This window comes from Lates calcarifer, linkage group LG2 (assembly GCF_001640805.2).
Source record: "Lates calcarifer isolate ASB-BC8 linkage group LG2, TLL_Latcal_v3, whole genome shotgun sequence".
NCBI classification, from domain to species: Eukaryota; Metazoa; Chordata; class Actinopteri; family Centropomidae; genus Lates; species Lates calcarifer.
The window spans coordinates 1,895,715-1,915,189 of NC_066834.1; the positions used below are offsets into that span (position 1 = coordinate 1,895,715).

General features: G+C 40.1%; 1 protein-coding gene and 3 long non-coding RNA genes across 14 annotated transcripts; 3 read left to right on the plus strand and 1 right to left on the minus strand.

The window, feature by feature from the left end:
• Window positions 1–1,834: 1,834 nt before the first annotated feature.
• On the plus strand, window positions 1,835–5,783 carry LOC108891753 (tripartite motif-containing protein 66). Its single transcript, XM_051078268.1, has 6 exons — window positions 1,835–1,933; window positions 2,110–2,993; window positions 3,083–3,206; window positions 3,336–3,410; window positions 3,841–3,993; window positions 4,118–5,783. Exons 1-6 carry the CDS (start codon window positions 1,835–1,837, stop codon window positions 4,352–4,354), a joined length of 1,572 nt encoding a protein of 523 aa, XP_050934225.1. The 3' UTR covers window positions 4,355–5,783.
• Window positions 5,784–7,200: 1,417 nt separating this feature from the next.
• On the plus strand, window positions 7,201–8,993 carry LOC127142953 (uncharacterized). Its single transcript, XR_007814075.1, has 3 exons — window positions 7,201–7,444; window positions 7,716–7,755; window positions 8,959–8,993. It is a non-coding gene; the product is annotated as an uncharacterized LOC127142953 (long non-coding RNA).
• On the minus strand, window positions 8,991–14,455 carry LOC127142951 (uncharacterized). Of its 5 annotated transcripts, XR_007814069.1 has the most exons (5): window positions 14,368–14,455; window positions 13,348–13,429; window positions 12,240–12,321; window positions 10,112–10,193; window positions 8,991–9,083 (listed from the first exon to the last, which is right to left on the minus strand). It is a non-coding gene; the product is annotated as an uncharacterized LOC127142951 (long non-coding RNA). The 5 variants fall into 5 exon arrangements; XR_007814071.1 differs by lacking the exon at window positions 12,240–12,321; XR_007814070.1 differs by lacking the exon at window positions 10,112–10,193.
• Window positions 10,183–19,099, plus strand: LOC127142948 (uncharacterized). 7 transcript variants are annotated; one of them, XR_007814061.1, is made up of 8 exons: window positions 10,183–10,516; window positions 12,197–12,644; window positions 13,305–13,754; window positions 14,325–14,772; window positions 15,433–15,882; window positions 16,461–16,908; window positions 17,569–18,018; window positions 18,597–19,099. It is a non-coding gene; the product is annotated as an uncharacterized LOC127142948 (long non-coding RNA). The 7 variants fall into 7 exon arrangements; XR_007814066.1 differs by lacking the exon at window positions 10,183–10,516 and adding an exon at window positions 11,322–11,626; XR_007814064.1 differs by lacking the exon at window positions 16,461–16,908.
• Window positions 19,100–19,475: the final 376 nt, after the last annotated feature.

Sequence of the window (19,475 nt, forward strand, 5' to 3'; positions counted from 1 at the left end):
CTGAAGACACAGCCGAGGTTTTTAAAGGGCTTTTCAGGACGCTTGCATTAGTTAAATTTTAATATAAGAGAGAGGGTGAGTGATGGTGGTTTAATCAAAGGGCCACACTGAACCCCTGATGGTGAATTTACATATGATAATTGGTGTTGTAACCAAACCTTTCATTCTCTCTACAATAAGAGTAATCTATGCAGCTGTGTGAGCCGCTCTCCGTGTTTGAGTTGTTTTGAATCCGTCCCAGAATAAGCTCTGAGTGATGTTTTTGTTCATTTACTGCGTCTGTGTGTGTGCGCGTCCACGTGTGGCACTCAAGGTTGTTTCCACCTCACGTCCCTCTCCTTCTTTCTACCCCTCTGCTGTTAATGGAACGAACAGGTGCATCTGTGCATGTGATCTAGCTTGAAAACTGCACTCAGTTTTCTCTGTTTGTGTTTCCTCTGACAGAGATCTACGTCCCTGGAGGTGTCGGTGACAGCCCACGACAATGTATCTGACGCACAGAGCAGCAGGCTCAGCCCAGTTCAGCGTGCACGAGGAGGAAGAGACGCTCCCAGAGCATCCCGGCAGAGCTGGCAGCGCCATCCACCAGCCCCTGTGCTGAAAGGCCCACAGGATACGCTCACAGCCTGGAGGCAGGAGCTGCAAATAAGGTAACCCTGCATCAGAATATAATCACACATGAGCGGAGGCTCTGCTGCCAGATACAATAGAAGTGATCACAGTCAGGACAGGCATTTTCCACATGTCAGCTCTGGCAGTACTGTTGTCTCCTGTCAAACAATATTCCACAAAAAATGAATATATTAACTCTAAAACTAACTTGGACTAAGGGATCAGTCTCAGTTTCAGCAGTAGTATCTGTTCTGGAGCTTTCAGTCACATGGAGCTGCTCGTTTTTGTGTTTTTCATTCACATTAAAAAAAAAAATGAAAATTTCACAACTACACTTCTGTGACAACTGAGCAGCTCCACCTCCCAGACCAGAGCCGCCACTCTGTGAGTTTGTTTTCTCAACTGCTGCTCTCGAGGTCGGTGAAATTTTAACCGTGGCTTTGAAGCCAACGGCTTTAATTGTGATCCAGACACATATTGTATTACACTTCCAGTTTTGGCAGTATGCATATTTTAAAGGGGAGGTGCGATTGATTTTTACACATCAAAGTCTGTTTACAGGTCTCAGAGAGTACAACTGCATAGGAAAAAAGTTGTATTAAGCCTGCTGGGGCTTCAGAGGGAGTTTTAAATTGCCTCAGCTACAAGTTTGAAAAATGAAAAAACACTACGCCACACTAATAAAGGGCAGCGTTCCCTCACAGTCTGTGTTTACATGACGCTTGTGTTGTTCTCAGTATGCAGGTATGGATCCCAGACAGAGGAGAGCGTCAGATGGGAGGTGCTTTGTGTTGTCAAGGAAACTTCGTCTGACATGGCCCCAACCACAGGACACCACTCTCCTCTGCCTGTCCTATAAGACAGAGCCAGGTGCTGGAGAGATGCTATTACTATTTCTCATATCCTCAAATACACAAAACACAAAGATTGTGCTCATCATCTCTCTCACTCTTTCTTTTTAGATCATTCTTTTACTTATGTAAATGAAGAGATTGATTATGAGGCCAAGGAGAAATGTAGGATGTCAAGAAACGGCCACAGCAGGTGTGAAACAGCTGTCGAGTCAAACATCTGTCTGTGCACAAGTCAAGAAAAATAAGGTAAAGTTTTTAAACTTGTTCTCTGCCTGCCTCACAGAGATGTTCAGAAGGACTCCGAAAGGCCAGGGTTCCTGTGGTTTGCTTAGAGCGTCTCAAAATACTCGTCTCTCAGCTCCCCCCACATGGACGACGGCAGAGTGACCCTTTACCCGCCAGCACCACGGAGAAGAGCGAGACTCTCCCACAGCAGAGAGCCTGGCCTGATGCAGTGCCTCAAGTATGTCTCATTCTTTTCATACAGCAGAGAAAAACACAGAGGCAGTCACAGGACAGAACATTTTCAAAGTAAAAGTCTTGCTGGTTCACGTCCCTGAGAACAGAAAATGAGACTGATATCAATGTGTTACTTTAGCTTAATTCTTTTTATATTTTCTCCTCTCCTCTGTTGTGAACACAGGAAGTAGCAGGAGGCTCTGAGACCAGGAGGGCCGCCCTCTCCCTTACAGTGCCACCGTTTGCTGCAGAGCAACAGACTCGTACTCAGTCCACACAGTCGACCGGCAGTGATGTTGATAACAAAGGGGAATTGAGCATTCATAAAGCATCCACACCTCCCTCCACAGACCCTAAATATGTGCCACAGAGTTACTCTGCACTGGAGCTGGACTCTGACTCTGATCCTAGATCAGTCTCAGAAGATGCAGTTGTTTCTCGGGTCGATCCACAGGTCGACTCAGATGCATCACCAGACTCTGACCCAAATACAGAGTCTTCGTCTGAGGCTGAGCTCGAATGTCTGGCTGAGCAGAAATCAGTGGCTGCAGGAGAGATGGGGCTCTGTGCTGAAACTGACCTCGCAGGGGAGTCAGAGCCGAGTCTTGAATACGAGGCAGACCCAGAATCAGATGCAGGAGCGGGATCAGAGGATGGCCAAGGACTGGATGCAGAGTCAGGCGATGCTGAAACAGAGTCTGACATCCAGCCTGAATATGATCCTGGTTTTCAGGCCGAGACTGATTCTAACGTCGTGTCCGATCAGCCTCCAGACTCTCAGGGCTCTGCGGAGTCTGAGCTCGAAGTCGAATCTGAGCCTGAGCTGACGGCTGACGACCCACAGCCGCTTCGCTCTGACCTGGAAGACGAGGCCCACGTTGGACCTGGTCAGAGGCCGCTCCTGATCGCAAACCCTGTGGAAGTCCAGGCCGAGCAGGACGACACAGAGATGGAGAACGAGGACTTCTGTGCTGTGTGTCTGATTGGAGGAGAGCTGCTGTGCTGCGACCGCTGTCCAAAAGTCTTTCATCTGTCCTGCCACATCCCGTCTCTGCTCAGCTTCCCCTCGTAAGCTTCTTACACTGTCACATTACTACACATTCTTCTCTCCCCTCCTGTCAGACTGTTAATCTGATGCCGTTTGTTGTCCCGTTCAGAGGTGACTGGGTGTGCAGCCTGTGCAGAGATGTCGAGCAGCCAGAGGTCGACTACGACTGTGAGAACGAGAGAACATCTGGAGAACACAAAGTGGTGCATGGACTGTCTGCATGTGACCAGAGAGTAGGTCATCTCATTAGCCGCATTAATGATAATGATGGCTGCTGGTTTTGGACTTGTGTGTGTGTGTGTGTGTGTGTGCTCCTTCTCCTGCATCTCTAACAACAGTCTTTCATGTTTGGCCGACTGCAGAAATGTGAGCGGCTGACTCTTCTGATCCTCAGCAACATCCTGAGTGCTCCCTTCCACGAGCCCGTCAGTCCACTTGTGAGTGATTACACTTTTATTATACTTACAGGTCCTCATGTTTTGCTCTGACTGCTGCTATTTGTGTGAGGATCACACATCAGGATATGAGAAATGAATGATTGTACCACAGTTTCAGTCTCTGTTTCAGAATCGTTACACCCTTAATGCTTACAGCAGCTGGCAGTCGTCTTCTTCTCTGTCTTTGCCGGTGCTTCACAGCATGTCAAACTGTCGAACAGCTGAAAAGATTAAAACTGCTGGCAGAGATGCACAGAGTTTTGCCATGCATCTGGCTTCCTGCACACACGGAGAACATGATAAATGGGGACCCACTCGTCCCTGCTCTTGAGTGCAGTTATGGAGCGTTTATCTGCTGCATTTTGAAGTGAAACTGGAATGAATGGGTGGATGGTTTAAAAGTCTTAAATGTCACTGCTTTTTCATGCAGGCTCGTCATTACTACCAGATCATCAAGAGACCAATGGACCTGTCTGTAATCAGAGCCAGACTCAATAAGAAGAACACTCGACATTACAGCTGTCCTGATCAGTTTGTTGCTGATGTTTTTCTCATGTTCCACAACTGTGCAAAGTTCAATTATGTAAGCTGAAAACGGATATCTTGTATGTGTAGATTTAAAGTTCAAATAATAAATATCATCATCATCATCAGTAGTTCACAGGCATTCATCTGAGTGTAATTGCTCTTCCTCTCTCTGACCACAGCCTGACTCTGAGGTGGCGAAGGCCGGCCGCAGCCTCGAGGCGTTCTTCGTTTCCAAGCTGAGGGAAGTTTTCCCAGACAGAGTTTTCCCTGCGGCCGAGGTGGACTCTGACAGCGACGAGTACGACGAGGCCTACAGAACCGCCGAGAGCGGTTTCCCCTGGCCAGAGAGGAGGGAGCAGTGCCACAGGAAGAGGAAGAGGAGACATTCTCTCAAGTCAAGGAGATATCACTTCTAACTGAGGTGAATGGAGCGCAGCCATGGACACAGCTATGCTGTGTTTGTGTGTAATTATACTGTTTTTATTGAGCAGCCTGTGAGGCTGTAACAGTGTTTCCATTCTGTAATCTGAGAGGAGCCCTGCTCGGGGTTTGCAGGATCACAGTACTGCCATCCGATGGCAGCTGAACATATTTTATCATTCCTGCAGACTTCAACTGATCAGAGGAGCAGGGAGAGTGAAAAGGTTTAGCTTACGTAATATATGCTTCACATTTGGAATCATACAGAGTTTGTTGAGTTGCTCCTGCTTAAAACGAGTTATAGTAGTGCGGCGATGCTGTCGTTGTTTCTGTGTCATATTTTTGGACGTTGATGATTTGCCCCGATGCACTGGAAATTACTTACTGTGTTTACATTTAGACCTCCTAAAATCACAAACCTTATGTTATATGCTATGTATACTGTACAAAGAGGATGCTGTAGTTGGATGTTCATTAATCTCACTTTGCATCTTTATGAAGTTGTACTTTTTTAGGTGAATCTAGCCCTCATTATACACAGCACTTTGAAACTTTGATATTAGTAAATTCAGCATATTCGTAAATGTTCACCATATTTATACATGTGTAACTGTACAGAATTTATTTTACTATATCTGTCATTTTAACTACTAAATGATTGCAGGCAATTATCATAGGTTTGATTATTGATATAATTATGTGTCTTGGTAGCTTTTTTTGAAAAGCAGCAGCAAATCATATTAACTTTGTCTTTTTAATCAGAGCGATACAGAATGTCAGTGAAAGCACCGTAACCAGTGTTAGAGCTCAATAAGGCATATTTCATGTTGGTCAGAGGATTTAATATCTAGATCAAACCACCCGAGAAAATTTAAATTTTGCATTTAACCAGTTAAGTTTGTGTAACATTTCTGTTTCACCTGTGTTTCAGCAAAACGTGGTTGTCCTCTAATATCTAAATATCTCAGGCTTAAGGAGAATGTAAGGTATTGATATCATTCAGTATGGATTATTTTAAAAACGTCCTCGCTTTGTAGAGCCACTCTGTAGAGAGGAAATATGTAATTTTCTAATACGCACTGTTGTAGCGCATTTCCTGTTTTTAAATATACTTTACTTGCTTCCTGCTGCTTAAGATAGACTTTCCTTGACTTTTACAGTAATTAATGCACAAATTATTGTCTGTATCTTCTTCTCAAGAGTAGTGAATATACAACATACCTGTATGTAATGGCACTTCCTTTTAAACCAATAGATGTAATAATATTTCCTATTGTATGAGGGAAGACTGATAAACTATAGTTACTGTCACTGTTTGATGAGAACAATGGTTCTTTTTTTCATTTTTTTTTTTACTGTAACGGTCAACAGTACATGCACATATATCAATATCAATAAAATGCATTCAAGAGAATATATTTAAAATTATTTTCCATTCGCTATTATTAATCACTATAAGTTACCAGAGGTGAACAAAAGAAAAGGAGAATGTGTTTTGTCAGCACAGATGAATCATTTACACCAGTTTACTGTAAATATTCATCCAATGTTTGAAGCCAGCACTCAATGTGTACTACAGCCATTTATGGTTGGACTATATATACAGAGATATATATAGAGAGAGATATGACATATTCTCACAGATAATTTCCACTAAATGAATCGCAGCACTATAAGATGTCTTCAGATCTTTAAGCCGGATGTTGCAGGTTTGGGGGACGACGATGAATAAAACATGAATTTTTGCTGCCTGTGAAAATATCTGATGAGGTCCATCTTCTCCTTTAATTTCACTGTCTTCTCTGATTAAACTTGTGATAGTGATGATTGAAATATCCCATGCCAATCTCCCTCTCTGAGGTAGAGTAATCATTGTGCTGGACGACAGAACGTGGTTTGGATCTCTGAGAGGTGAGAAACAACAGAGGCCACGCTGGGACCTGTTACTGTAAGGAGCTGCAGAAGGTTTGTGCACATTTCATGGAAAACTGTCAAACACAATGGACCAGTAGCATGTTTAATGGTTTTATAGATAATGGTAAAAAATATAGTAAATAACACAGTTAACAAAACTGCATCTCTACAGCTTCCCCCCTTAAATTAAGGTCATTTCAGTGAAGGAGAATGGCAGAGGTAATGATGATTGATTTATTTAAGGCTGCTACAATATCAACACTGACCACCACATATTGATTTTCTAACTTTTTACTATTTCAAATGTTAAAAACCTTATTTCATTGTAGAGCTGCATGCAGCCCTTTGATTTGCTCAGTCACTCCTTGCCCTGTCTCTCTGACAGCAGACCCATCGGTCAAAGGGCCCTGGTCCTGAGGACGTACAAAGACAGTCTGGAAATAAACCATTTCAGAAGTCTTGAGGTTGTTTGTCTGATCCTTAGGGCAACACTGAAAACTCAGCATCCAAAATGAAGACTGCAAAGCTTTTGGGAAACCTTGTTTAAAGGTCTGATTCAAGGAGTAAGAAAGCCTGTAGAAAGACTGAAAGGTCCCAGAAAACAAAAGCATTCCTGTGGCTCTCAGGGTGAAGTGGCTTTTGATAGTTTTTGAGATTGGGCATGTTCAAGCCTGACTCTATTTTAAAGGCTGATGTCCAAAGGGAAGACTAAAAGAGCTCTTAGAAAAACTGCCTCAAGTGAGTTTTGTCCAGCTGCTCAAGCTGTTAAGATGCACCTCATAAATTCAGAGATTGTGGGTACAATCCTCAGGCAGCTTGTTGAAGTTTTTAAGGCTGGTGTACAAGGGCAAGGTCTGAAAAGTTTAGAGGAAGACAGTCCAAACATTTAACCAAATGGCTCAACTGGCGTTTTTTCTGCCGTTGGCTTTCGTGTGTTTTCATTGGCTGCGTCGTGTGTCGTCATCGGTCATGACCTTGTGGGCGGAGCCCTGAGAGGCAGAGAGGCGGAGAAACGAAGCCGGAAAACAGATTTAAACCAACATGAGAGCTGTTGCCTCTGTTTGTCAGTACTGTGAGAAAACTGGATTACTGAAGAAGCCTGCATACTAAAGCAAGCTTTGGAGCTGCTTTTTGTCGAACGAGTGAAGATGGACGCTGAACATGGCACGAAGGTAAGGCTAAGGAGCGAACTAACTAGCGGCTAGCATTAGCATTTGCGTTAGCGGGTAGCGTTAGCATTAGCCTTCTCTTTTATTTACATATTTTGACTATATTTCCATTTTCAGTCATTTTTATCGCGTGGGCAAGAGTGTGTTTGTGTTTCCGTGACTGAGGCGTCCCTGACGTGAGCTGTGGACCCCCAACATGAACGGATGAAAACAACGAGCTCGTGATAGTCTGTTTAAATCCCTGTTGTATTTTGTTTGTGTTTCTGTGACGGAGGCGTCCCTGACATGAGTTGTGGGCATCTTACGGAGGCAAGGTAACTATGTAGTAGTCAGTCGTGAACATTTGTGGTCTCACTGTATCATTGTATGTCTATTTGTGGTCTTATTGCATCATTTTGTGTCTTTACTTGGCTATTTTATATATATTTTATATAACTGTTTATGGTCAGCTGCTTCTTTGTCTCTTTGTAGTCGGTCTCACTGCGTCTCTGTAGTTCTGTGTCCTGATCATTTTACATTTCTTTGAGGTCTTTTTGCTTCATTGTGGCAGTTTAGCATCTCATTGTGATTGTTTTGTGTCTCAGTTTTTTGTCTGTCGTTTTTGTTTGTTTATAGATTTGTGGCTACAATCTGTCCATAGCTGTATATTGTCCCATACTTGTACAGTATATGTTAGTAATGAGAAATGTGTTTGTTGTGTCTTAATACTTGATGCTTGACGCTTTTTAACGTTTCATCCGCGGCAGGAAAGCATTCAACCAATCAGGGCGTAGCTTCTTGAAACATCACACTAGCAGCTGACGGAAGATGGCAGAGACTCTGGTCTCACTATCCAGCACTATTTGACAATGGCAACAAATATTATAAAGATAACGATTTTAAAGACAGTGTTTGGATGAAAGTAGGAGAGGAGCTCGGTAATGAAAACAACTCAGGAGGTGATGGCAGTCAGTATTTTCTGAAACAGCCCTCTAATGTTTGTTCAAAATTCTGGTTCAGCTGTATATCAGTATATCAGAATCACTTAATAATAGAAGTAATCTGCTGTATAAAAATAATGTATAAGTAATCTGTATTAATAGAAGTAATGTAAAAGTAATTAGAAATATCAGAAGTAAGATGTAATAGTCAAAGTAATGTGTTACTAAATGTAGTTTACAACAGTAAAAGTTACGTGTGAATTTAGAAGTAGTAATTTAAAAAGTAATATGTAATGGTAAAAGTAATCTAATATTAGTGGTAACAGTAATTCTGTAATATAAAAGCAATGCAGAAATAATCGTAATCCAAAAAAGGCGTCATAAAAATGTCATGTTATAGTAAGAGATCAAAAATGTCATTGTATAATAAGGTGTAAAATTGTCATAGTATAGGACGGCATGTAAAACCATCAAATGTTGTGGTTCAGCTATAATATTGAGTATTTATCTGTGTTTTCATGGTTAAACTGTTGATGAGGAATAGGTAGTAATGTATTGATCATTTTCCTTTGTATGTTTCTCTTTGATTTCTTCCAGGTGTCACCACTTCATCCACGACATCATCTACGATCGCCGAGACATGGTCCATGGTCGGAGAGACATTGTTGAGGATGAGGGAGACATCGTCCACGATCAGAGACATTGTCCACGATCGCAGAGACCTTGTCAAAGACGAGAGAGACGTTGTCCATGATCAGAGACATTGTCCCATGCTTCGCAGAGCTCTGCGCAAGAATCGGTAGAGACACTGTGGTTCCTCGATTCGACGGCATGACCGCGATCATGGAGATATTTGTCAATGATTACAGAGACACCGTCTATGATCTCAGAGACATCGTCCACGATCACAAAGACATTGTCCATGGTTGCAGAGACATTGTCCATAATCTCAGAGACTTTGTCCGCGATCACAGAGACGTAGTCCACGATCAACGAGAGTCTTCGTACAATGAAGAAGTTCTTTGAGACCAGGACAGAGGCCTCCAGGTAATTCACCAGCAGCTTTACATCAACTGTCCAACACAGAGCACTGACATTAAACTGTTCATGTTCAGTATTCAGTATATCAGAAAAACTTAATAATAGAATTAATCTGCTGTATAAAAATAAGGTATAAGTAATCTGTATTAATAGAAGTAATGTAAAAGTAATTAGCAATATCAGAGGTAAGATGTAATAGTCCAAGTAATGTGTTACTGGATGTAGTTTACAACAGTAAAAATTAATTGTGAATTTAGAAGTAATATGTAATAAGAAAAGTAATATGTAATGGTAAAAGTAATCTAATAATAGTGGTAACAATGATTCTGTAATATAAAAGCAATGCAGAAATAATCGTAATCCAAAAAAGGTGTCATAAAAATGTCATGTTATAATAAGAGATCAAAAATGTCACAGTATAGTATGTGGTCAAAAATGTCCAAAAACGCCACAGTATAGTAAAGCATCAAAAATGTCAGAAAATGTCATTGTATAATAAGGTGTAAAATTGTCATAGTGTAGGACGGCATGTAAAACCATCAAATGTTGTGGTTCAGCTGTAATGTTGAATATTTCTCTGTGTATTCATGGTTAAACTGTTGATGAGGAATAGGTAGTAATGTATTGATCATTTTCCTTTGTATGTTTCTCTTTGATTTCCTCCAGGTGTCACCACTTCATCCACAACATCATCTACGATCGCCGAGACATGGTCCATGGTCGGAGAGACATTGTTGAGGATGAGGGAGACATCGTCCACGATCAGAGACATTGTCCACGATCGCAGAGACCTTGTCAAAGACGAGAGAGACGTTGTCCATGATCAGAGACATTGTCCCATGCTTCGCAGAGCTCTGCGCAAGAATCGGTAGAGACACTGTGGTTCCTCGATTCGACGGCATGACCGCGATCATGGAGATATTTGTCGATGATTACAGAGACACCGTCTATGATCTCAGAGACATCGTCCACGATCACAAAGACATTGTCCATGATCACAGAGACTTTGTCCATAATCTCAGAGACATTGTCCGCGATCACAGAGACGTAGTCCACGATCACAGAGTCTTCGTACAATGAAGAAGTTCTTTGAGACCAGGACAGAGGCCTCCAGGTAATTCACCAGCAGCTTTACATCAACTGTCCAACACAGAGCACTGACATTAAACTGTTCATGTTCAGTATTCAGTATATCAGAAAAACTTAATAATAGAATTAATCTGCTGTATAAAAATAATGTATTTGTAATCTGTATCAATAGAAGTAATGTAAAAGTAATTAGCAATATCAGAAGTAAGAGGTAATAGTCAAAGTAATGTGTTACTGGATGTAGTTTACAACAGTAAAAATTAATTGTGAATTTAGAAGTAATATGTAATAAGAAAAGTAATATGTAATGGTAAAAGTAATCTAATAATAGTGGTAACAATGATTCTGTAATATAAAAGCAATGCAGAAATAATCGTAATCCAAAAAAGGTGTCATAAAAATGTCATGTTATAATAAGAGATCAAAAATGTCACAGTATAGTATGTGGTCAAAAATGTCCAAAAACGCCACAGTATAGTAAAGCATCAAAAATGTCAGAAAATGTCATTGTATAATAAGGTGTAAAATTGTCATAGTGTAGGACGGCATGTAAAACCATCAAATGTTGTGGTTCAGCTGTAATGTTGAATATTTCTCTGTGTATTCATGGTTAAACTGTTGATGAGGAATAGGTAGTAATGTATTGATCATTTTCCTTTGTATGTTTCTCTTTGATTTCCTCCAGGTGTCACCACTTCATCCACAACATCATCTACGATCGCCGAGACATGGTCCATGGTCGGAGAGACATTGTTGAGGATGAGGGAGACATCGTCCACGATCAGAGACACTGTCCACGATCGCAGAGACCTTGTCAAAGACAAGAGAGACGTTGTCCATGATCAGAGACATTGTCCCATGCTTCGCAGAGCTCTGCGCAAGAATCGGTAGAGACACTGTGGTTCCTCGATTCGACGGCATGACCGCGATCATGGAGATATTTGTCGATGATTACAGAGACACCGTCTATGATCTCAGAGACATCGTCCACGATCACAAAGACATTGTCCATGATCACAGAGACTTTGTCCATAATCTCAGAGACTTTGTCCGCGATCACAGAGACGTAGTCCACGATCAAAGAGAGTCTTCGTACAATGAAGAAGTTCTTTGAGACCAGGACAGAGGCCTCCAGGTAATTCACCAGCAGCTTTACATCAACTGTCCAACACAGAGCACTGACATTAAACTGTTCATGTTCAGTATTCAGTATATCAGAAAAACTTAATAATAGAATTAATCTGCTGTATAAAAATAATGTATAAGTAATCTGTATCAATAGAAGTAATGTAAAAGTAATTGGCAATATCAGCAGTAAGAGGTAATAGTCAAAGTAATGTGTGTAGTTTATAACAGTAAAAGTTACCTGTGAATTTAGAAGTAATATATAACAAGTAATATGTAATGGTAAAAGTAATCTAATATTAGTGGTAACAGTAATTCTGTAATATAAAAGCAATGCAGAAGTAATTGTAATCCAAAAAAGAAGTAAAAATGTCATGTTATAGTAAGAGATCAAAAATGTCATTGTATAATAAGGTGTAAAATTGTCATAGTGTAGGACGGCATGTAAAACCATCAAATGTTGTGGTTCAGCTGTAATGTTGAATATTTCTCTGTGTATTCATGGTTAAACTGTTGATGAGGAATAGGTAGTAATGTATTGATCATTTTCCTTTGTATGTTTCTCTTTGATTTCCTCCAGGTGTCACCACTTCATCCACAACATCATCTACGATCGCCGAGACATGGTCCATGGTCGGAGAGACATTGTTGAGGATGAGGGAGACATCGTCCACGATCAGAGACATTGTCCACGATCGCAGAGACCTTGTCAAAGACGAGAGAGACGTTGTCCATGATCAGAGACATTGTCCCATGCTTCGCAGAGCTCTGCGCAAGAATCGGTAGAGACACTGTGGTTCCTCGATTCGACGGCATGACCGCGATCATGGAGATATTTGTCGATGATTACAGAGACACCGTCTATGATCTCAGAGACATCGTCCACGATCACAAAGACATTGTCCATGATCACAGAGACTTTGTCCATAATCTCAGAGACATTGTCCGCGATCACAGAGACGTAGTCCACGATCACAGAGTCTTCGTACAATGAAGAAGTTCTTTGAGACCAGGACAGAGGCCTCCAGGTAATTCACCAGCAGCTTTACATCAACTGTCCAACACAGAGCACTGACATTAAACTGTTCATGTTCAGTATTCAGTATATCAGAAAAACTTAATAATAGAATTAATCTGCTGTATAAAAATAATGTATTTGTAATCTGTATCAATAGAAGTAATATAAAAGTAATTAGCAATATCAGAAGTAAGAGGTAATAGTCAAAGTAATGTGTTACTGGATGTAGTTTACAACAGTAAAAATTAATTGTGAATTTAGAAGTAATATGTAATAAGAAAAGTAATATGTAATGGTAAAAGTAATCTAATAATAGTGGTAACAATGATTCTGTAATATAAAAGCAATGCAAAAATAATCGTAATCCAAAAAAGATGTCATAAAAATGTCATGTTATAATAAGAGATCAAAAATGTCACAGTATAGTATGTGGTCAAAAATGTCCAAAAACGCCACAGTATAGTAAAGCATCAAAAATGTCAGAAAATGTCATTGTATAATAAGGTGTAAAATTGTCATAGTGTAGGACGGCATGTAAAACCATCAAATGTTGTGGTTCAGCTGTAATGTTGAATATTTCTCTGTGTATTCATGGTTAAACTGTTGATGAGGAATAGGTAGTAATGTATTGATCATTTTCCTTTGTATGTTTCTCTTTGATTTCCTCCAGGTGTCACCACTTCATCCACAACATCATCTACGATCGCCGAGACATGGTCCATGGTCGGAGAGACATTGTTGAGGATGAGGGAGACATCGTCCACGATCAGAGACATTGTCCACGATCGCAGAGACCTTGTCAAAGACGAGAGAGACGTTGTCCATGATCAGAGACATTGTCCCATGCTTCGCAGAGCTCTGCGCAAGAATCGGTAGAGACACTGTGGTTCCTCGATTCGACGGCATGACCGCGATCATGGAGATATTTGTCGATGATTACAGAGACACCGTCTATGATCTCAGAGACATCGTCCACGATCACAAAGACATTGTCCATGATCACAGAGACTTTGTCCATAATCTCAGAGACTTTGTCCGCGATCACAGAGACGTAGTCCACGATCAAAGAGAGTCTTCGTACAATGAAGAAGTTCTTTGAGACCAGGACAGAGGCCTCCAGGTAATTCACCAGCAGCTTTACATCAACTGTCCAACACAGAGCACTGACATTAAACTGTTCATGTTCAGTATTCAGTATATCAGAAAAACTTAATAATAGAATTAATCTGCTGTATAAAAATAATGTATAAGTAATCTGTATCAATAGAAGTAATGTAAAAGTAATTAGCAATATCAGCAGTAAGAGGTAATAGTCAAAGTAATGTGTGTAGTTTATAACAGTAAAAGTTACCTGTGAATTTAGAAGTAATATATAACAAGTAATATGTAATGGTAAAAGTAATCTAATATTAGTGGTAACAGTAATTCTGTAATATAAAAGCAATGCAGAAGTAATTGTAATCCAAAAAAGAAGTAAAAATGTCATGTTATAGTAAGAGATCAAAAATGTCATTGTATAATAAGGTGTAAAATTGTCATAGTGTAGGACGGCATGTAAAACCATCAAATGTTGTGGTTCAGCTGTAATGTTGAATATTTCTCTGTGTATTCATGGTTAAACTGTTGATGAGGAATAGGTAGTAATGTATTGATCATTTTCCTTTGTATGTTTCTCTTTGATTTCCTCCAGGTGTCACCACTTCATCCACAACATCATCTACGATCGCCGAGACATGGTCCATGGTCGGAGAGACATTGTTGAGGATGAGGGAGACATCGTCCACGATCAGAGACATTGTCCACGATCGCAGAGACCTTGTCAAAGACGAGAGAGACGTTGTCCATGATCAGAGACATTGTCCCATGCTTCGCAGAGCTCTGCGCAAGAATCGGTAGAGACACTGTGGTTCCTCGATTCGACGGCATGACCGCGATCATGGAGATATTTGTCGATGATTACAGAGACACCGTCTATGATCTCAGAGACATCGTCCACGATCACAAAGACATTGTCCATGATCACAGAGACTTTGTCCATAATCTCAGAGACATTGTCCGCGATCACAGAGACGTAGTCCACGATCACAGAGTCTTCGTACAATGAAGAAGTTCTTTGAGACCAGGACAGAGGCCTCCAGGTAATTCACCAGCAGCTTTACATCAACTGTCCAACACAGAGCACTGACATTAAACTGTTCATGTTCAGTATTCAGTATATCAGAAAAACTTAATAATAGAATTAATCTGCTGTATAAAAATAATGTATTTGTAATCTGTATCAATAGAAGTAATATAAAAGTAATTAGCAATATCAGAAGTAAGAGGTAATAGTCAAAGTAATGTGTTACTGGATGTAGTTTACAACAGTAAAAATTAATTGTGAATTTAGAAGTAATATGTAATAAGAAAAGTAATATGTAATGGTAAAAGTAATCTAATAATAGTGGTAACAATGATTCTGTAATATAAAAGCAATGCAAAAATAATCGTAATCCAAAAAAGATGTCATAAAAATGTCATGTTATAATAAGAGATCAAAAATGTCACAGTATAGTATGTGGTCAAAAATGTCCAAAAACGCCACAGTATAGTAAAGCATCAAAAATGTCAGAAAATGTCATTGTATAATAAGGTGTAAAATTGTCATAGTGTAGGACGGCATGTAAAACCATCAAATGTTGTGGTTCAGCTGTAATGTTGAATATTTCTCTGTGTATTCATGGTTAAACTGTTGATGAGGAATAGGTAGTAATGTATTGATCATTTTCCTTTGTATGTTTCTCTTTGATTCCCTCCAGGTGTCACCACTTCATCCACAACATCATCTACGATCGCCGAGACATGGTCCATGGTCGGAGAGACATTGTTGAGGATGAGGGAGACATCGTCCACGATCAGAGACACTGTCCACGATCGCAGAGACCTTGTCAAAGACGAGAGAGACGTTGTCCATGATCAGAGACATTGTCCCATGCTTCGCAGAGCTCTGCGCAAGAATCGGTAGAGACACTGTGGTTCCTCGATTCGACGGCATGACCGCGATCATGGAGATATTTGTCGATGATTACAGAGACACCGTCTATGATCTCAGAGACATCGTCCACGATCACAAAGACATTGTCCATGATCACAGAGACTTTGTCCATAATCTCAGAGACTTTGTCCGCGATCACAGAGACGTAGTCCACGATCAAAGAGAGTCTTCGTACAATGAAGAAGTTCTTTGAGACCAGGACAGAGGCCTCCAGGTAATTCACCAGCAGCTTTACATCAACTGTCCAACACAGAGCACTGACATTAAACTGTTCATGTTCAGTATTCAGTATATCAGAAAAACTTAATAATAGAATTAATCTGCTGTATAAAAATAATGTATAAGTAATCTGTATCAATAGAAGTAATGTAAAAGTAATTAGCAATATCAGCAGTAAGAGGTAATAGTCAAAGTAATGTGTTACTGGATGTAGTTTATAACAGTAAAAGTTACCTGTGAATTTAGAAGTAATATATAACAAGTAATATGTAATGGTAAAAGTAATCTAATATTAGTGGTAACAGTAATTCTGTAATATAAAAGCAATGCAGAAGTAATTGTAATCCAAAAAAGAAGTAAAAATGTCATGTTATAGTAAGAGATCAAAAATGTCATTGTATAATAAGGTGTAAAATTGTCATAGTGTAGGACGGCATGTAAAACCATCAAATGTTGTGGTTCAGCTGTAATGTTGAATATTTCTCTGTGTATTCATGGTTAAACTGTTGATGAGGAATAGGTAGTAATGTATTGATCATTTTCCTTTGTATGTTTCTCTTTGATTTCCTCCAGGTGTCACCACTTCATCCACAACATCATCTACGATCGCCGAGACATGGTCCATGGTCGGAGAGACATTGTTGAGGATGAGGGAGACATCGTCCACGATCAGAGACATTGTCCACGATCGCAGAGACCTTGTCAAAGACGAGAGAGACGTTGTCCATGATCAGAGACATTGTCCCATGCTTCGCAGAGCTCTGCGCAAGAATCGGTAGAGACACTGTGGTTCCTCGATTCGACGGCATGACCGCGATCATGGAGATATTTGTCGATGATTACAGAGACACCGTCTATGATCTCAGAGACATCGTCCACGATCACAAAGACATTGTCCATGATCACAGAGACTTTGTCCATAATCTCAGAGACATTGTCCGCGATCACAGAGACGTAGTCCACGATCACAGAGTCTTCGTACAATGAAGAAGTTCTTTGAGACCAGGACAGAGGCCTCCAGGTAATTCACCAGCAGCTTTACATCAACTGTCCAACACAGAGCACTGACATTAAACTGTTCATGTTCAGTATTCAGTATATCAGAAAAACTTAATAATAGAATTAATCTGCTGTATAAAAATAATGTATTTGTAATCTGTATCAATAGAAGTAATATAAAAGTAATTAGCAATATCAGAAGTAAGAGGTAATAGTCAAAGTAATGTGTTACTGGATGTAGTTTACAACAGTAAAAATTAATTGTGAATTTAGAAGTAATATGTAATAAGAAAAGTAATATGTAATGGTAAAAGTAATCTAATAATAGTGGTAACAATGATTCTGTAATATAAAAGCAATGCAAAAATAATCGTAATCCAAAAAAGATGTCATAAAAATGTCATGTTATAATAAGAGATCAAAAATGTCACAGTATAGTATGTGGTCAAAAATGTCCAAAAACGCCACAGTATAGTAAAGCATCAAAAATGTCAGAAAATGTCATTGTATAATAAGGTGTAAAATTGTCATAGTGTAGGACGGCATGTAAAACCATCAAATGTTGTGGTTCAGCTGTAATGTTGAATATTTCTCTGTGTATTCATGGTTAAACTGTTGATGAGGAATAGGTAGTAATGTATTGATCATTTTCCTTTGTATGTTTCTCTTTGATTCCCTCCAGGTGTCACCACTTCATCCACAACATCATCTACGATCGCCGAGACATGGTCCATGGTCGGAGAGACATTGTTGAGGATGAGGGAGACATCGTCCACGATCAGAGACACTGTCCACGATCGCAGAGACCTTGTCAAAGACGAGAGAGACGTTGTCCATGATCAGAGACATTGTCCCATGCTTCGCAGAGCTCTGCGCAAGAATCGGTAGAGACACTGTGGTTCCTCGATTCGACGGCATGACCGCGATCATGGAGATATTTGTCGATGATTACAGAGACACCGTCTATGATCTCAGAGACATCGTCCACGATCACAAAGACATTGTCCATGATCACAGAGACTTTGTCCATAATCTCAGAGACTTTGTCCGCGATCACAGAGACGTAGTCCACGATCAAAGAGAGTCTTCGTACAATGAAGAAGTTCTTTGAGACCAGGACAGAGGCCTCCAGGTAATTCACCAGCAGCTTTACATCAACTGTCCAACACAGAGCACTGACATTAAACTGTTCATGTTCAGTATTCAGTATATCAGAAAAACTTAATAATAGAATTAATCTGCTGTATAAAAATAATGTATAAGTAATCTGTATCAATAGAAGTAATGTAAAAGTAATTAGCAATATCAGCAGTAAGAGGTAATAGTCAAAGTAATGTGTTACTGGATGTAGTTTATAACAGTAAAAGTTACCTGTGAATTTAGAAGTAATATATAACAAGTAATATGTAATGGTAAAAGTAATCTAATATTAGTGGTAACAGTAATTCTGTAATATAAAAGCAATGCAGAAGTAATTGTAATCCAAAAAAGAAGTAAAAATGTCATGTTATAGTAAGAGATCAAAAATGTCATTGTATAATAAGGTGTAAAATTGTCATAGTATAGGACGGCATGTAAAACCATCAAATGTTGTGGTTCAGCTGTAATGTTGAATATTTCTCTGTGTTTTCATGGTTAAACTGTTGATGAGGAATAGGTAGTAATGTATTGATCATTTTCCTTTGTATGTTTCTCTTTGATTTCCTCCAGGTGTCACCACTTCATCCACGACATCATCTACGATCGCCGAGACATGGTCCATGGTCGGAGAGACATTGTTGAGGATGAGGGAGACATCGTCCACGATCAGAGACACTGTCCACGATCGCAGAGACCTTGTCAAAGACGAGAGAGACGTTGTCCATGATCAGAGACATTGTCCCATGCTTCGCAGAGCTCTGCGCAAGAATCGGTAGAGACACTGTGGTTCCTCGATTCGACGGCATGACCGCGATCATGGAGATATTTGTCGATGATTACAGAGACACCGTCTATGATCTCAGAGACATCGTCCACGATCACAAAGACATTGTCCATGATCAAAGAGACTTTGTCCATAATCTCAGAGACATTGTCTGCGATCACAGAGACGTAGTCCACGATCGCAGAGACATGGTCCACGATTGGAGAGACATTGTCCTTGACGAATGGGGACTTGGTCCCAGATTAGTCAGAGACATTGAAGAATTTCCTTGAGACCAGGACAGAGGCCTCCAGGTAATTCACTAACAGCTTTACATCAACTGTCCAACACAGAGCACTGACATCAGACTGTTCAGTATTCACTATATCAGATAAAAAAAGTTGACACCCGCGTTTTTGATGTCAGCCACCATTTTTGTTGAATGCGACAGGCGTGTCATCGTTTGGAGTGAAAAAATGTCAAAATTTCATGGTCACATTTTTCAGCTCAAAGTCACTCAGGGACATGTTTTATGCCATTTGGAGTGGATTTGGACAGGTTTTAGGTGAATTCGTTTGAAAAAGTTGACACCCGCGTTTTTGATGTTGGCCACCATTTTTGATGACTGCGACAGGCAGTTTGTAGTGAAATAATGTCAAAATTTCATGGACACATTTTTCAGCTCA

What these genes read in the sequence shown, in the direction of transcription:
- LOC108891753 (XM_051078268.1), top strand. Translation starts at nt 1,835, where the DNA reads ATGGACGACGGCAGAGTGACCCTTTACCCGCCAGCACCACGGAGAAGA. An exon ending in ACGAGCCCGTCAGTCCACTT is followed by an intron (nt 3,411 to 3,840) that starts GTGAGTGATTAC and finishes TTTTTCATGCAG; the next exon opens with GCTCGTCATTACTACCAGAT. An exon ending in ACTGTGCAAAGTTCAATTAT is followed by an intron (nt 3,994 to 4,117) that starts GTAAGCTGAAAA and finishes CTCTGACCACAG; the next exon opens with CCTGACTCTGAGGTGGCGAA.